We start from the raw sequence: 13,992 nt of genomic DNA on the forward strand, positions 1-13,992 counted from the left end.
CTGCGAACCGATCCAGTGAGAGCTGAAGATCCTGGCCAGATGAAGCCATCAGGACCACATCATCTGCAAAAAGCAGAGACCTAATCCCGCAGCCACCAAACCGGATCCCCTCAACGCCTTGACTGCGCCTAGAAATTCTGTCCATAAAAGTTATGAACAGAATCGGTGACAAAGGGCAGCCTTGGCGGAGTCCAACCCTCACTGGAAACGTGTCCGACTTACTGCCGGCAATGCGGACCAAGCTCTGACACTGATCATACAGGGAGCGGACCGCCACAATCAGACAGTCCGTTACCCCATACTCTCTGAGCACTCCCCACAGGACTTCCCGAGGGACACGGTCGAATGCCTTTTCCAAGTCCACAAAGCACATGTAGACTGGTTGGGCAAACTCCCATGCACCCTCAAGGACCCTGCCGAGAATATAGAGCTGGTCCACAGTTCCACGACCAGGACGAAAACCACACTGTTCCTCCTGAATCCGAGGTTCGACTATCCGGCGTAGCCTCCTCTCCAGTACACCTGAATAGACCTTACCGGGAAGGCTGAGGAGTGTGATCCCCCGATAGTTAGAACACACCCTCCGGTTCCCCTTTTTAAAGAGAGGAACCACCACCCCGGTCTGCCAATCCAGAGGTACCGCCCCCGATGTCCACGCGATGCTGCAGAGTCTTGTCAACCAAGACAGCCCCACAGCATCCAGAGCCTTAAGGAACTCCGGGCGGATCTCATCCACCCCCGGGGCCTTGCCACCGAGGAGCTTTTTAACTACCTCAGCAACCTCAGCCCCAGAAATAGGAGAGCCCAACACAGATTCCCCAGGCACTGCTTCCTCATAGGAAGACGTGTTGGTGGGATTGAGGAGGTCTTCGAAGTATTCCCTCCACCGATCCACAACATCCGCAGTCGAGGTCAGCAGAACACCATCCTCACTATACATGGTGTTGATAGTGCACTGCTTCCCCTTCCTGAGGCGGCGGATGGTGGTCCAGAATCGCTTCGAAGCCGTCCGGAAGTCGTTTTCCATGGCTTCCCCGAACTCCTCCCATGTCCGAGTTTTTGCCTCCGCGACCGCTGAAGCCGCACACCGCTTGGCCTGTCGGTACCTGTCCGCTGCCTCAGGAGTCCTATGAGCCAAAAGAACCCGATAGGACTCCTTCTTCTGCTTGACGGCATCCCTCACCGCCGGTGTCCACCAACGGGTTCTAGGATTACCGCCACGACAGGCACCAACTACTTTGCGGCCACAGCTCCAATCAGCCGCCTCGACAATAGAGGTGCGGAACATGGTCCACTCGGACTCAATGTCCAGCACCTCCCTCGCGACATGTTCAAAGTTCTTCCGGAGGTGGGAATTGAAACTCTCTCTGACAGGAGACTCTGCCAGACGTTCCCAGCAAACCCTCACAATGCGTTTGGGCCTGCCAGGTCTGTCCGGCTTCCTCCCCCACCATCGCAGCCAACTCACCACCAGGTGGTGATCGGTAGAAAGCTCCGCCCCTCTCTTCACCCGAGTGTCCAAAACATGAGGCCGCAAATCCGATGACACAACTACAAAGTCGATCATGGAACTGCGGCCCAGGGTGTCCTGGTGCCAAGTGCACATATGGACACCCTTATGCTTGAACATGGTGTTTGTTATGGACAATCCGTGACGGGCACAAAAGTCCAATAACAACACACCACTCGGGTTCAGATCCGGGCGGCCATTCTTACCAATCACGCCTCTCCAGGTTTCACTGTCGTTGCCAATATGAGCGTTGAAGTCCCCCAGTAGAACGAGGGAATCACCCGGGGGAGCACCCTCAAGTACTCCCTCGAGTGAATCCAAAAAGGGTGGGTACTCTGAGCTGCTGCTTGGCGCGTAAGCGCAAACAACAGTCAGGACCCGTCCCCCCACCCGAAGGCGGAGGGAAGCTACCCTCTCGTCCACCGGGTTGAACTCCAACATGCAGGTTCTGAGCCGGGGGGAAACAAGAATTGCCACCCCAGCCCGTCGCCTCTCACTGCCGGCAACGCCAGAGTGGAAGAGAGTCCATCCCCTCTCGAGAGAACTGGTTCCAGAGCCCTTGCTGTGCGTCGAAGTGAGTCCGACTATGTCTAGCCGGAACTTCTCCACCTCGCGCACTAGCTCAGGCTCCTTCCCCCCCAGCGAGGTGACGTTCCACGTCCCAAGAGCTAGCTTCTGTAGCCGAGGATCGGACCGCCAAGTGCCCTGCCTTCGGCTGCCGCCCAGCTCACATTGCACCCGACCTCTATGGCCCCTGCTATGGGTGGTGAGCCCATTGGAGGGGGGACCCACGTTGCCTCTTCGGGCTGTGCCCGGCCGGGCCCCATGGGGACAGGCCCGGCCACCAGGCGCTCGCCGTCGTGCCCCAACTCCGGGCCTGGCTCTAGAGGGGGGCCCCGGTGACCCGCGTCCGGGCGAGGGAAATCTGAGTCTCGGTTCTTGTATTTCCATAGAAGTCTTCGAGCTGCTCTTTGTCTGATCCCTCACCTAGGACCTGTTTGTCTTGGGAGACCCTACCAGGGGGCATGGAAGCCCCCGGACAACATAGCTCCTAGGATCATTGAGACACGCAAACTCCTCTACCACGGTAAGGTGGCAGCTCAGAGAGGAGTATTTATTTATGTATTTATTTTTTTAATTTTTTTTTTTTAATTAATCAATCCAACAAAACAATACACAGCAATACCATAACAATGCAATCCAATTCCAAAACCAAACCCGACCCAGCAACACTCAGAACTGCAATAAACAGAGCAATTGAGAGGAGACACAAACACGACACAGAACAAACCAAAAGTAGTGAAACAAAAATGAATATTATCAACAACAGTATCAATATTAGTTACCATTTCAACATAGCAGTGATTGAAAATCCCTCATTGACATTATCATTAAACGTTTATAAAAAAAAAAAGAACAATAGTGTCACAGTGGCTTACACTTGCATCACATCTCATAAGCTTGACAACAAACTGTGTCCAATATTTTCACAAAGATAAAATAAGTCATATTTTTGGTTCATTTAATAGTTAAAACAAATTTACATTATTGCAATCTGTTAATAAAACATTGTCTTTTACAATTATAAAAGCTTTTTACAAAAATCTACTACTCTGCTTGCATGTCAGCAGACTGGGGTAGATCCTGCTGAAATCCTATGTATTGAATGAATAGAGAATCATTTCGAATCAGGAAAAAATCGTTTTTGAATCGAGAATCGTGTTGAATTAAAAAAAATCGATTTTGAATCGAATCGTGACCCCAAGAATCGATATTGAATCGACACCCAAAGATTCACAGCCCTAATATATATATATATATATATATATATATATATATATATATATATATATATATATATATATATATATATATATATATATATATATCCTATACATATGTGTACATATTATATTAAAATAATGGATGTACTGTATCATTAATAGCTAACATGGACAAGTGCGGAGAGTGTTGTGTATATATATATATATATATATATATATATATATATATATATATATATATATATATATATATATATATATATATATATAATATATATATATATATATAATATATAATATATATATATATATATCTATCTATATATATATATATATATATATATATATATATAGATATATATATATATATATATATATATATATATATATATATATATATAATATATATATATATATATATATATATATATATATATATATATATATATATATATATATATATATATATATTATATATATATATATATATATATATATATATATATATATATATATATATATATATAATGTATATGTATATATGTGTGTATGTGTGTAAGTGTGTATGTATGTACGTACATTTTTTATATCTTAAATGTGCCACACCAGTGAGGTGGATGGATTATCTCAGCAAAGACGGATTTAAACAGATTTGTCAACAATATTTGACAGAAATAGGCCTTTCATTTACATTAAAAACCTTTAACATCTTTTAAGATGAGCTCATGAAAGATTGCGGCCAAAACAAAAGTGTTGCAATTGTAACGTTTGCTATTGCAACTTAAAATTGTTCACATTAATTGTTAGGTATTAAGTGTTTTGTGTGAAGTATCAGGACTGACTACAAAAAGTACTTCCATACACATTTCCAAATATATATTTTTTAACACAAATAAAAGTATCATGTTAGAAGATAATCAGCAGCATTATTGGAATTTTTGAGGATTATTTTCTTTTTTTTTCAAATATGAAATAAGCGCATCTTTAACACCACACATGATGATACTGATACTGAGTTGTCTTTGGACCAGAACGATACCTGAAGATGAAGCAGATCAGTGATTCCCAGAGCTCTCATCCTACTGCCTTTATGAACCATCTAATGAAGCTGTCCAATAACAGCCAGGTACACGACACACTGGACATGTTGACTAATCGATACATGAACGACTAATTTTATTATAATAACCCATAAGAACCCTTGGTGACGGTTAAAATCTTTAAATTAGGGGTGTCCCGATACTGCCTTTTCACTAACTATTCGATACCAATGTTGGCGATTTGATAATTGGCAGATACCGATATTGATCACATATGATACAATATATCTATACAGTGTAACCACGATTTACAAACTTAATTATTTTTTGAACAGTTTTCATCCATCGAAGTTTGTATAGTGAAGAGTGTGTGTGCTTGAAAGAGGCATTGCTGAATAAGAGTAGCTCTTTTCTCCGCTGTTAAATAAGTCTTGTTGTTCATTATTCCCTCATAGTAGTAGTAGTAGTAGTAGTAGTAGTAGTAGTAGTAGTAGTGGAAGTGTGTGTGGGTGTGTGTACTTGCATGTTGTGTGTTGTTTGCTGTGTGATGTTGCCTCTTCCTTTTTGATATCAAGTTAATTTTAGTGTTTAGTGCTGCTTGTTGCTTCCATTAGTAAAAAGTTATTGAACTTGCTGTCTTTCTGACGCTGTTATGTTGACATAAAACCACATCAAAAGTAGTGCGCTACATTACATCAAACACTTCGGCAACAGCGATGTAACGAATGCAAAAGTAGTTAATTAGATAACGCCTTACTAGTAAAAGTGTATTATGTAACATTGTTTTTCCTAACACTGGCAAGCGGTTTTAGTAGATTAGATCACCCCAACACATCCACTAACACTACATGCAATTGTATTTTTTGTGCACACTGCAAATCGCGAGCTCGCAAACAGAGCTCAACACAATGCCACTCCTTCATTTGAGTTCCACATGTTTGTGTCTAAGTAGGCTAAACTTGTCAATCATGGATGCAAATTGTATTATTTCAACTTTAGAGGGCTATATTTATGTCTCAATATTTTTTTGAGAAGGTCATGAACATGTTTTTATGCTCTAACTATAAAAAATATTTGATCTTATAAGCTGCACTCACCAAATTTTAGGAACATTTGTTTCCATATATTAGTCGCACCGGACTATAAGCCGCACATATATACGTTGTGAAATTAGTTATTTACAGATAAATATTTTGTAAATGTTTATCGACATACCTTAATTGTTTTCAAACGGTGTCTGGAAAACGGCAGTAAAACGGCTGATCAAACAAAACAGAAGTCGTCATCATGGACTCAATAGCTGCGGACATCAATAACTAAACAGCTAAACAGACTCAATAACTCCACGTTGATGTTTAGGTGAATTTACTGAGGAATTTGTGAAACTGAAACAATGCAAAAAGACTGCCATTGTGAGTTAATAATACTAACACAGACACTTGTGAACGTGTTAGCATATTAGCTAATGCTAACGATGCTATCTTCATCACATTACGATAGCACATAAAAATATGTGTGAAAACACTCCTACAGACATCACACATGGGACTGTTTAGTAAGTATTAAGAGTTTTAGTTATATTGTAAAACTTACAAATGTTGCTTGGAGTGATAAACGAAGAATCCATACGAGTAGAAACGCTATAGACAGCTAGAATACTGAACGACACTTCTACTTCTGGTCGAAAGCACTAAATGGAAGGACAATGCAGCACCTGCAGTGAGCAAACTTGTCCAAAATGTGGCGCCATAGCACAAATAATAAAACACTGTCTCAATGTATTCGCTTGTTTTTTATTATGGTCGTCAGCAAAGAAAAATCCATAAATCAGCTGCACCGTTTTATAACCCGCAGGGTTCAAAGTGTAGGGGAAAAAAGTATCGGCCGTAATTTACGATAATAATCCCAAACCTTCCAGGTGTTCTTGTACAAATATGTACCTGTCTAAGAACAGTGATACACAGTCCTATTCATGTTGTAGGGACTGTCAAATCGTCGGTATGACGTTAATATTCAAAAGCGGCCCTCTCTACGCGCCCAGGCAGTGTTGGGGCAGCAGCCATCAGGCCTGAGTAGCCTCGGCGAAGCATCCGCCTTGTTGGACGTGTCCGTCAAGGCTCTGCGGGACACCAAGCAGGAGGGCCTGCAGCCAGAAGACATGGTGTCCCTCATCCAGTTGCTGTCGCTGGCCGCCGATGTCACGCTGCAGCCGGCCGATGCCGCCAATCACACCGAGGAGAACATCCAGGAGATGGGCCAGCACTTCATCAGCGTGGCGGACAGCGTCATCAGCCAGGACAATGCCTTCAAGTGGCAGGCCATCAAAGAGGTAACGTCCTCTGCTTTGCACCTTCTTATCTCCTCTTTGCCTCGATGCACACTTGGCCCTGCTTTGTGTGGGGAGCTGTGTGTGGATGTCACTCACTGCCACTGTCAGGAAAAACATTTAAAATCGTCAAATTAAAAATATATACACACACTAACGCCTGGAGAAAGAATCATGCATTTATCATAGACTGAGCTAAGGGACGTCATGGTGCCATAAAGAAAGGAACACCAAAGCATTGCAGTTAAGGTTGCCCTCAGTGGGCCGCTTGTAACAGTGAATATTATATGACTATAAATATATATCAATACCATATTTCCAGACCATAGTACGCACGGGTATATAGGCCACTCAATTTTAGAAGAAAACAATATTTTCCCATATATTAGCCGCACCGGACTGTAAGCCGCAGATATATATGTTGTGAATATTCCTTAAATAAGGTGTCTGTAACAGCAGTAAAACGGATGACCAAACAAAATAGAAGTCATCGTCATGGACCCACTAGCTGTGGAAGCTAGCTCTCCAATCAGCTAAACGAGACTCAATAACTCCACGGTGATGTTTTGGTGAATTTACTGAGGATTTTGTGAAACTGAAACGATACAAAAAGAATGTTGTTTTTAGTTAATAATACTAACACGTGTTAGCATTTTACCTAATGCTAACGACGCTAGCGTCATTACATTAAGATATCATGTACCAATGTGCATGAAAACACTCCTGCCGACATCGCTCATGGACAATTTAGTAAGTAAGAATTGTTTTAGTTATATTGTAAAACTTACAAACGTTGCTTAGAGTGACGAATGAAGAATCCCTATGAGTAAAAATGCTATGGACGGCTGGAAGACAAACACTGCACTCAGGTTGGGAAAAAAGAAAAACACGTACATGGAAGCAGTACTCGCAGTGAGCGAAGTAGTCCATAAGATGGCAAACGATAACAAACCTACTAGATGTATTTTCTTGTTGTTGTTTTTTTACGGTTCATGTACAGTGGAACTTTGATCTAAGAAATTATTTGGTTCTTTAACATGGCTAGCCAACCGAAACGTTTTTTTACTTTAAAATTCATACAACGGAGCTGCCAGCTTTCAACCGTAAAATCTGCAGTTGTTTTTATTGTGTATTACTGTATATGGAAAAACAGCACCAAAGTTCTTTAAACTCAATCGCCAGAATATTACTGTAAAATGTATTGTCATTTTTACAGTGTACAATTTGATCGATACATCAAGCAGATATCTAAGTTTTTATTGTTGTTGTTTTTTTATGTTTTGGAATGTATGATAATATAACATTTTGTTGCATTGTTTGATAATATTAAAGTTCAAAAGATATGCAATTGCATATTGCAAAATAGAAAGAACAAATATGTTTAGTAAGAAAAGATGAATTACTTTATTAACGCATATTTTTCCAAGCTTTTGTGGGCCACATAAAATGATGTGGTGGGCCTGATTTGACCCCCGGACCTTGAGTTTGACACCTGCGTTTTAGGATTATGATTAGGGATGGCCAATGAAGTCCGTACTTTTATACTCAACGACCAAATTCCGTCGCTACTACCGGGTATAGCTTCACGTAAAATCAAAGGGTGCCTAATTTGGGTAGTTGCATTTCGTTGTTGCACGTGACGTCACATCCGGTTGCAGACTTCAATCAATCAATCAATCAATGTTTATTTATATAGCCCTAAATGACAAGTGTCTCAAAGGGCTGTATCAGTTTCAACATGAACAGTATTCTTCCAAATTTTGATGAAGTGTTCTTCAATGCAAATACTACGTGCTCAAAATATTTAAATAAATTAATTAGTTTTAAATATTTTATATATTGGTCCTGTCAAATGATTAATATTTTAATCGGATTATTCACACTTTTGAATTTGAATTAACTGTGATTAATCACAGTAAATGATCGGCTTACACAACTTAAATTAACCTAAAGACAGACCCCAATATTTTGACACAAGTGCAATTCCATCGTCAGAATGTCATACGCAACCATTTTTAAAAGGCTTTACTTGATTGCACATCATTTATTTGCCCAAAACCTGGTACAAGTATTGCCTAAAGTCCTGGCGTATTTTATGACGAAATGATGTACGCCTGATCACTGACCTAAAATGAAACCCACAGCCCCTTCCAGGCAACCAATTTCATATTGATGTAAAGAGCACGAAATAAATGCATTAAAAAAATTATATTTAAAATAAAAACTACATTGCGTGATTAATCTGCAGCTACACGGTTATTTTTTGTGATTAAAGTTAAAGTTAAAGTACCACACACACTAGGGGTGGTGAAATTACTCTCTGCGTTTGACCCATCCCCTTGTTCCACCCCCTGGGAGGTGAGGGGAGCAGTGAGCAGCAGCGGTGGCCATGCAAGGGAATCATTTTGGTGATTTAACCCCCAATACCCCCAATGCTGAGTGCCAAGTAGGGAGGTAACGGGTCCCATTTTTAGTCTTTGGTATGACTTTGGTTTGAACTCACGACCTACGACCTGAGCATTAATATATATACATATATATATATTTACATATATAAGTATATATATATATATATATATATATATATATATATATATATATATATATATATATATATATATATATATATATATATATCAGGTCTGTGAAAAATAATAAGTTAACCCATTTGATTAATGCTCAGGTCGTAGGTCGTGAGTTCAAACCAAAGTCATACCAAAGACTTACCCGTTACCTCCCTATATATATGTAAATATATACATATATATATGTCTTAATTAGATTATCCAAAACAATAGTGCTCAATACCGTGGTAGAGCGCAATATATGTATGTGTGGAAAAAAATCACAAGACTACTTCATCTCTACAGGTCTGTTTCATGATATATACATATATATATACATATATATATATATATATATATATATATATATATATATATATATATATATATATATATATATATATATATATATATATATATATATATGTGTGTGTGTGTGTATGTATGAATCGTATTTATAGAATATGAAACAACCCAAAAAAACGAGCTGTGGCCCTCAAATGGCTGCATCTAACTCCTGACTTGCAGTCAGATTAATGCCTCGTTTAAATGAAAACTTTTAAATCCTAATGACAGTCCTTTTTCAGTCATGCAACAATGAATTAATTTGTTTCCGGCTGCGACCACCAGAGGGCAATGTGCTTCCACTCACAGGCTGACGTAGTGCACTAATCAGGGAAAGGTGAAGAGGCCATGGATGGCTTTATCACGCTCCTTATGTCGGGATTAAAAAACACATTCTCATTGAAAAATGTCTTCCTTTCTTCCCTGAAGCCACAGCAAAATAATATGTAAATTCAACTTTAGTTTCGGCTGACAAACAGAGAAGAATGCGGTAATTTTGTTCACAAAAGCATGCACGGTCCCCTTTTTTTTAATTCATTTTTTTATTTTTTATTTTTTTTAACCGCCTTGCTATTTGTATGCATTGGATTCCAGTGTTTGCTTGCATTACCACTCGCCTCAGTTCCCCCTCTGGCCACTCAGAACTCCAAGGCCACCTTGGCCCAGACTCAATGGATGGACATCTTTTTGAAAAGTGTTCTTCCACGGAACAAATCCTGGCCACGACCGCCCCCAAGGCCCACTTGTCACACACACTGTGTTCACCTTAATACGAGACAGCCAATGGAAAAAGTCCATTATTGCTCCAAGTGTACGGCCGGTGTTCTTCGAATCCCCTTGAGATAACAGTAAGTCTTAAGCTGACCAACACAATGTTTGCCATCGTTATTTCTTCCAAAACACTAAAAGTTTGAGATGTAAAGTCTGAGATGCACAGAACCCTGACCTCAGCCCCATAGCATATTATAACAACTTAGTATAAAAAACTTGTTTGCTGATGTCGCCGTGCTGTGTTTTAGGTGGTAAATGGTCCCATGGACGTGGTCAGGACTATCGACAGAATGGTGACCAGCTTGAGTCCTCACTTGATGGCAGACAGCGATCACCTGACATTCCAAAGTCCCAACATCAGTGAGTGTCACACACAGGCGTGCGTACCTTTCACATTTGATCGATACAGTACCAATGTCTGGTACCTGGAAATTTGTACAGTTTACCACAGAGTCACAGTTGTATTTATCATCTGAATTCTTGGAAAGTGTATCCATATCAAAAACTGGTTGTCTTCGAAATTTCCTTCAGATAGATTCTAAGAAAACTACAACTCTGATCATCGCTACTGATAAAAAGATCCCCCTGATCAATAACTAATTTGGTACTCTAGCTGCATCTGCTAAAATCAGCCTCAGAAACATTGAGGTTGTGTTTGATCAGTCAAAGACTTTGTTGTCAGCTGACCAAAAACTGATTGTATCACCTGAGAAATATCTCTAAAGTGAGAAATTGGATCTCGGCATGATCATTTATACGTTCATCTCGTCTCGCTTTAATTATTGTAATTCTGTGAGTGTGAATGTTGTCTGTCTATCTGTGTTGGCCCTGCGATGAGGTGACAACTTTTCCAGGGTGTACCCTGCCTTCCGCCCGAATGCAGCTGAGATAGGTTCCAGCACCCCCCGCGACCTCGAAAGGGCCAAGCGTTAGAAGATGGATGTTTTTCAACTCAAACGAATGTACAGAATGCGGCTGCAAGACTTTTGACCTGTGCACCTAAAACAGCCCACGTTACCCCTGTCCTATCCAGTCTTCATCCAGCCAAAATTACGCATAGAGTTTAGGATTTTAGTCCTGACATGGAGGGGGCCCCTACAGTACAGTACAGTATATCGCTTCATGGCGCAACCTTCGGTCTTCAGGCCAGGGTCTCCTAAAGACCTCAAAAACTGGCATTCGAGGCTGTAGCCCCCAGACTCCGGAACGACTTGCACCAGTCTCTCCGTGAGCTTGACTGTGTTGACTCTTTTAAAAAAACCTTTGAAGACTTTGCTCAAAAAGGTTCATAATGTGTTCTTATTTATATACTTTTCAAATGTTCTTGTAATCAGACAATATTTTCGATATATTAGCAGGTACAAATTCCATCTATTATACCAAAAATATTGTTTGACTACAAGAAAATTTGAAAAGTATTTGAAGACTTTGCTTTTTAGAAAATCTTTTAGTCAATGGACTTTATAACTGTTTTTCTTTTCTTTTCTTTAGTATCCGCTTTTTTAACATTTTTTATGATGTTGCCCCTGTTATTTTGTACAGCACTTTGTGATTTTTATCTGTGAAAAGTGCTTTATAAATAAAATAATAACTTACGTACTTACTTACCAATTTCCAGTCCCTGAGAATTGGTTGATCCAATTGTTGATACTTTTGTGTTCAAACGTCTTAATGAATGTTCATAATTTAAAAAAATATCACAATTTATTTTATTCAAGATGTAACACCGAGCTGTTATTTTGTTTATTTACACTTCTATGTCTAATTTGCGAGTGTACTCAAAAGTTTGATCTAACGTCCTTTTCTATAAAACGCAATCGTGCGGTTTTCCAGGAATTTTCGGCCGTTTTCATTGTGGTGTGGCCGCTAGACTTGGGTGTAGGATTACCTAACGAGCTAAATCTGTAATGCGCCTTATCCTCACTGTAGCTTATGGGCTGTTTAGGGCATACTGGGCTAGTTAGCTAAATGCGGCTAACGCTAGCAACCGTGTCCACAGCAATTAAAGTTATGAAGTTAGTCTGCTCAAACTGGCGGACACGTTCTTTTAGCAAAGACAACCTCTCCATAAGAAGGGTGCAAAAAGAAAATAAAGCTATACTCCTGTTTTTTTCCTTCACCGAGTCGGGGGCTTCGGACGTTTCCATTAAAGGCAATGCATGTAGTTTATGCAAGATATATCCAAATTAGAGTTGTCTTTTACTGTTTACAAAAGGGCTGTGAATATTTGGGCACCGCATGATTCGATTTGATTCTTGAGGGTAACGATTCGACTCCAAATCGATTCTCGATTCAAACCGATTGTCGACTCAAAATCATTACTTTTTAATACCATTGGGTGCCAGTTCTATGATTAACGACATTCCTCCATAAAATAATCAGCTCTGACAATGTTTATTTTACTTAAAAGAAAACTGGTTTTGTTTAATAAAATTCTACCTAAATATTTAATAAACAAACAAACAAATAATGCAACAAGAGAAGTAGCCCACACTTTGCTAAAGTAACTATGTACAGCAGATATGATCATTTACATCAACAATATAATTTTCCTAAGTAGAAATCAACATATTATCATTTTTAAAAATTTTTTTATAATCGATTAAGAATCTTTACGAATGAGAATTCATTCGACAATCAAATTATTGTTGACACCCCTCGTTTACACACAAACATTTGACATGCTAATTTTGCAGTCGTATGCCTCAGGGACATGGTACTTGACGAACGTTAACTGTTGCTAACATTAGTATGCTAACCTTTTAAGCAATTTTTTTAGCCGTACAGCTCAGAGTCATGTAACTTGTTATTGACAAATGGTAACTGTTACCATGCTTCTTTTTTTTAAGCTAATTTTACAAGCGTACCCCTCAGAGTCATATAACTTGCTAGTTATCACATGCTAACTGTAGCATGCAGAATTTCAGCTGGGCTTCAGCAGAAGTACATTTCAGAGTCTTATAACTTGGTACTTGACACATGCTGACTTATGTGTGTGTGTGTGTGTGTGTGTGTGTGTGTGTGTGTGTGTGTGTGTGTGTGTGTGTGTGTGTGTGTGTGTGTGTGTGTGTGTGTGTGTGTGTGTGTGTGTGTGTGTGTGTGTGTGTGTGTGTGTGTGTGTGTGTGTGCGTATTATGCACAATTCTTGAATGGGTTGATGCTGGAATTCACTTGCAGGTTTACAATACCTGTAAAGATGTGTTGACGTTATCACAAGGAAATCTGTCAGGTTCAAACATAATGTTGAGCTTTTTGTTGCTCTTGTGTTGAAAATATATTCCTGTACAATTGTAGCCTTGATTTGCTTTAAAGAAGATGAAGTTTTACTTACTCGCAAGCACAGGTGGGTGAAAGTCTGTGTTTGGCAAGTTTGAGTCAACCACTTGAAATAGTCGAATCCTTCCAAGTCATCGGCACGGTTTAATCTAAGTAATAATCTTTTATGTTTGACATACACTGCGAATACATTCTGAATTATTTTATTTTCTTGGAAATAATGAAAGCAGTGTGACATAGAGATGTGACTTTCGCAAATGAATTGACTCTTTTCAACAAAACAAAAATGAGTCAGAGTTTACATACAAAAACATATATGTATAAGTGTGTGTGTATATATATATATATATATATATATATATATATATATATATAT

The 13,992-nt window shown here is 39.6% G+C and overlaps 1 protein-coding gene across 13 annotated transcripts in view; it reads left to right on the forward strand.

Annotated features, from left to right (window-relative positions):
• Positions 1 to 13,992, forward strand: part of adgrd2 (adhesion G protein-coupled receptor D2) — a 183,947-nt gene that overhangs the window by 51,582 nt on the left and 118,373 nt on the right. For all 13 annotated transcript variants that reach the window (XM_062025704.1, XM_062025703.1, XM_062025701.1 and 10 more), the window contains 3 exons: positions 4,326 to 4,420; positions 6,376 to 6,663; positions 10,589 to 10,700. In XM_062025704.1, coding sequence (XP_061881688.1) covers positions 4,326 to 4,420; positions 6,376 to 6,663; positions 10,589 to 10,700 — 495 coding nt within the window. The remainder of the gene's footprint in view (positions 1 to 4,325; positions 4,421 to 6,375; positions 6,664 to 10,588; positions 10,701 to 13,992) is intronic.

This window comes from Entelurus aequoreus, linkage group LG17 (assembly GCF_033978785.1).
Source record: "Entelurus aequoreus isolate RoL-2023_Sb linkage group LG17, RoL_Eaeq_v1.1, whole genome shotgun sequence".
NCBI classification, from domain to species: domain Eukaryota; kingdom Metazoa; phylum Chordata; class Actinopteri; order Syngnathiformes; family Syngnathidae; genus Entelurus; species Entelurus aequoreus.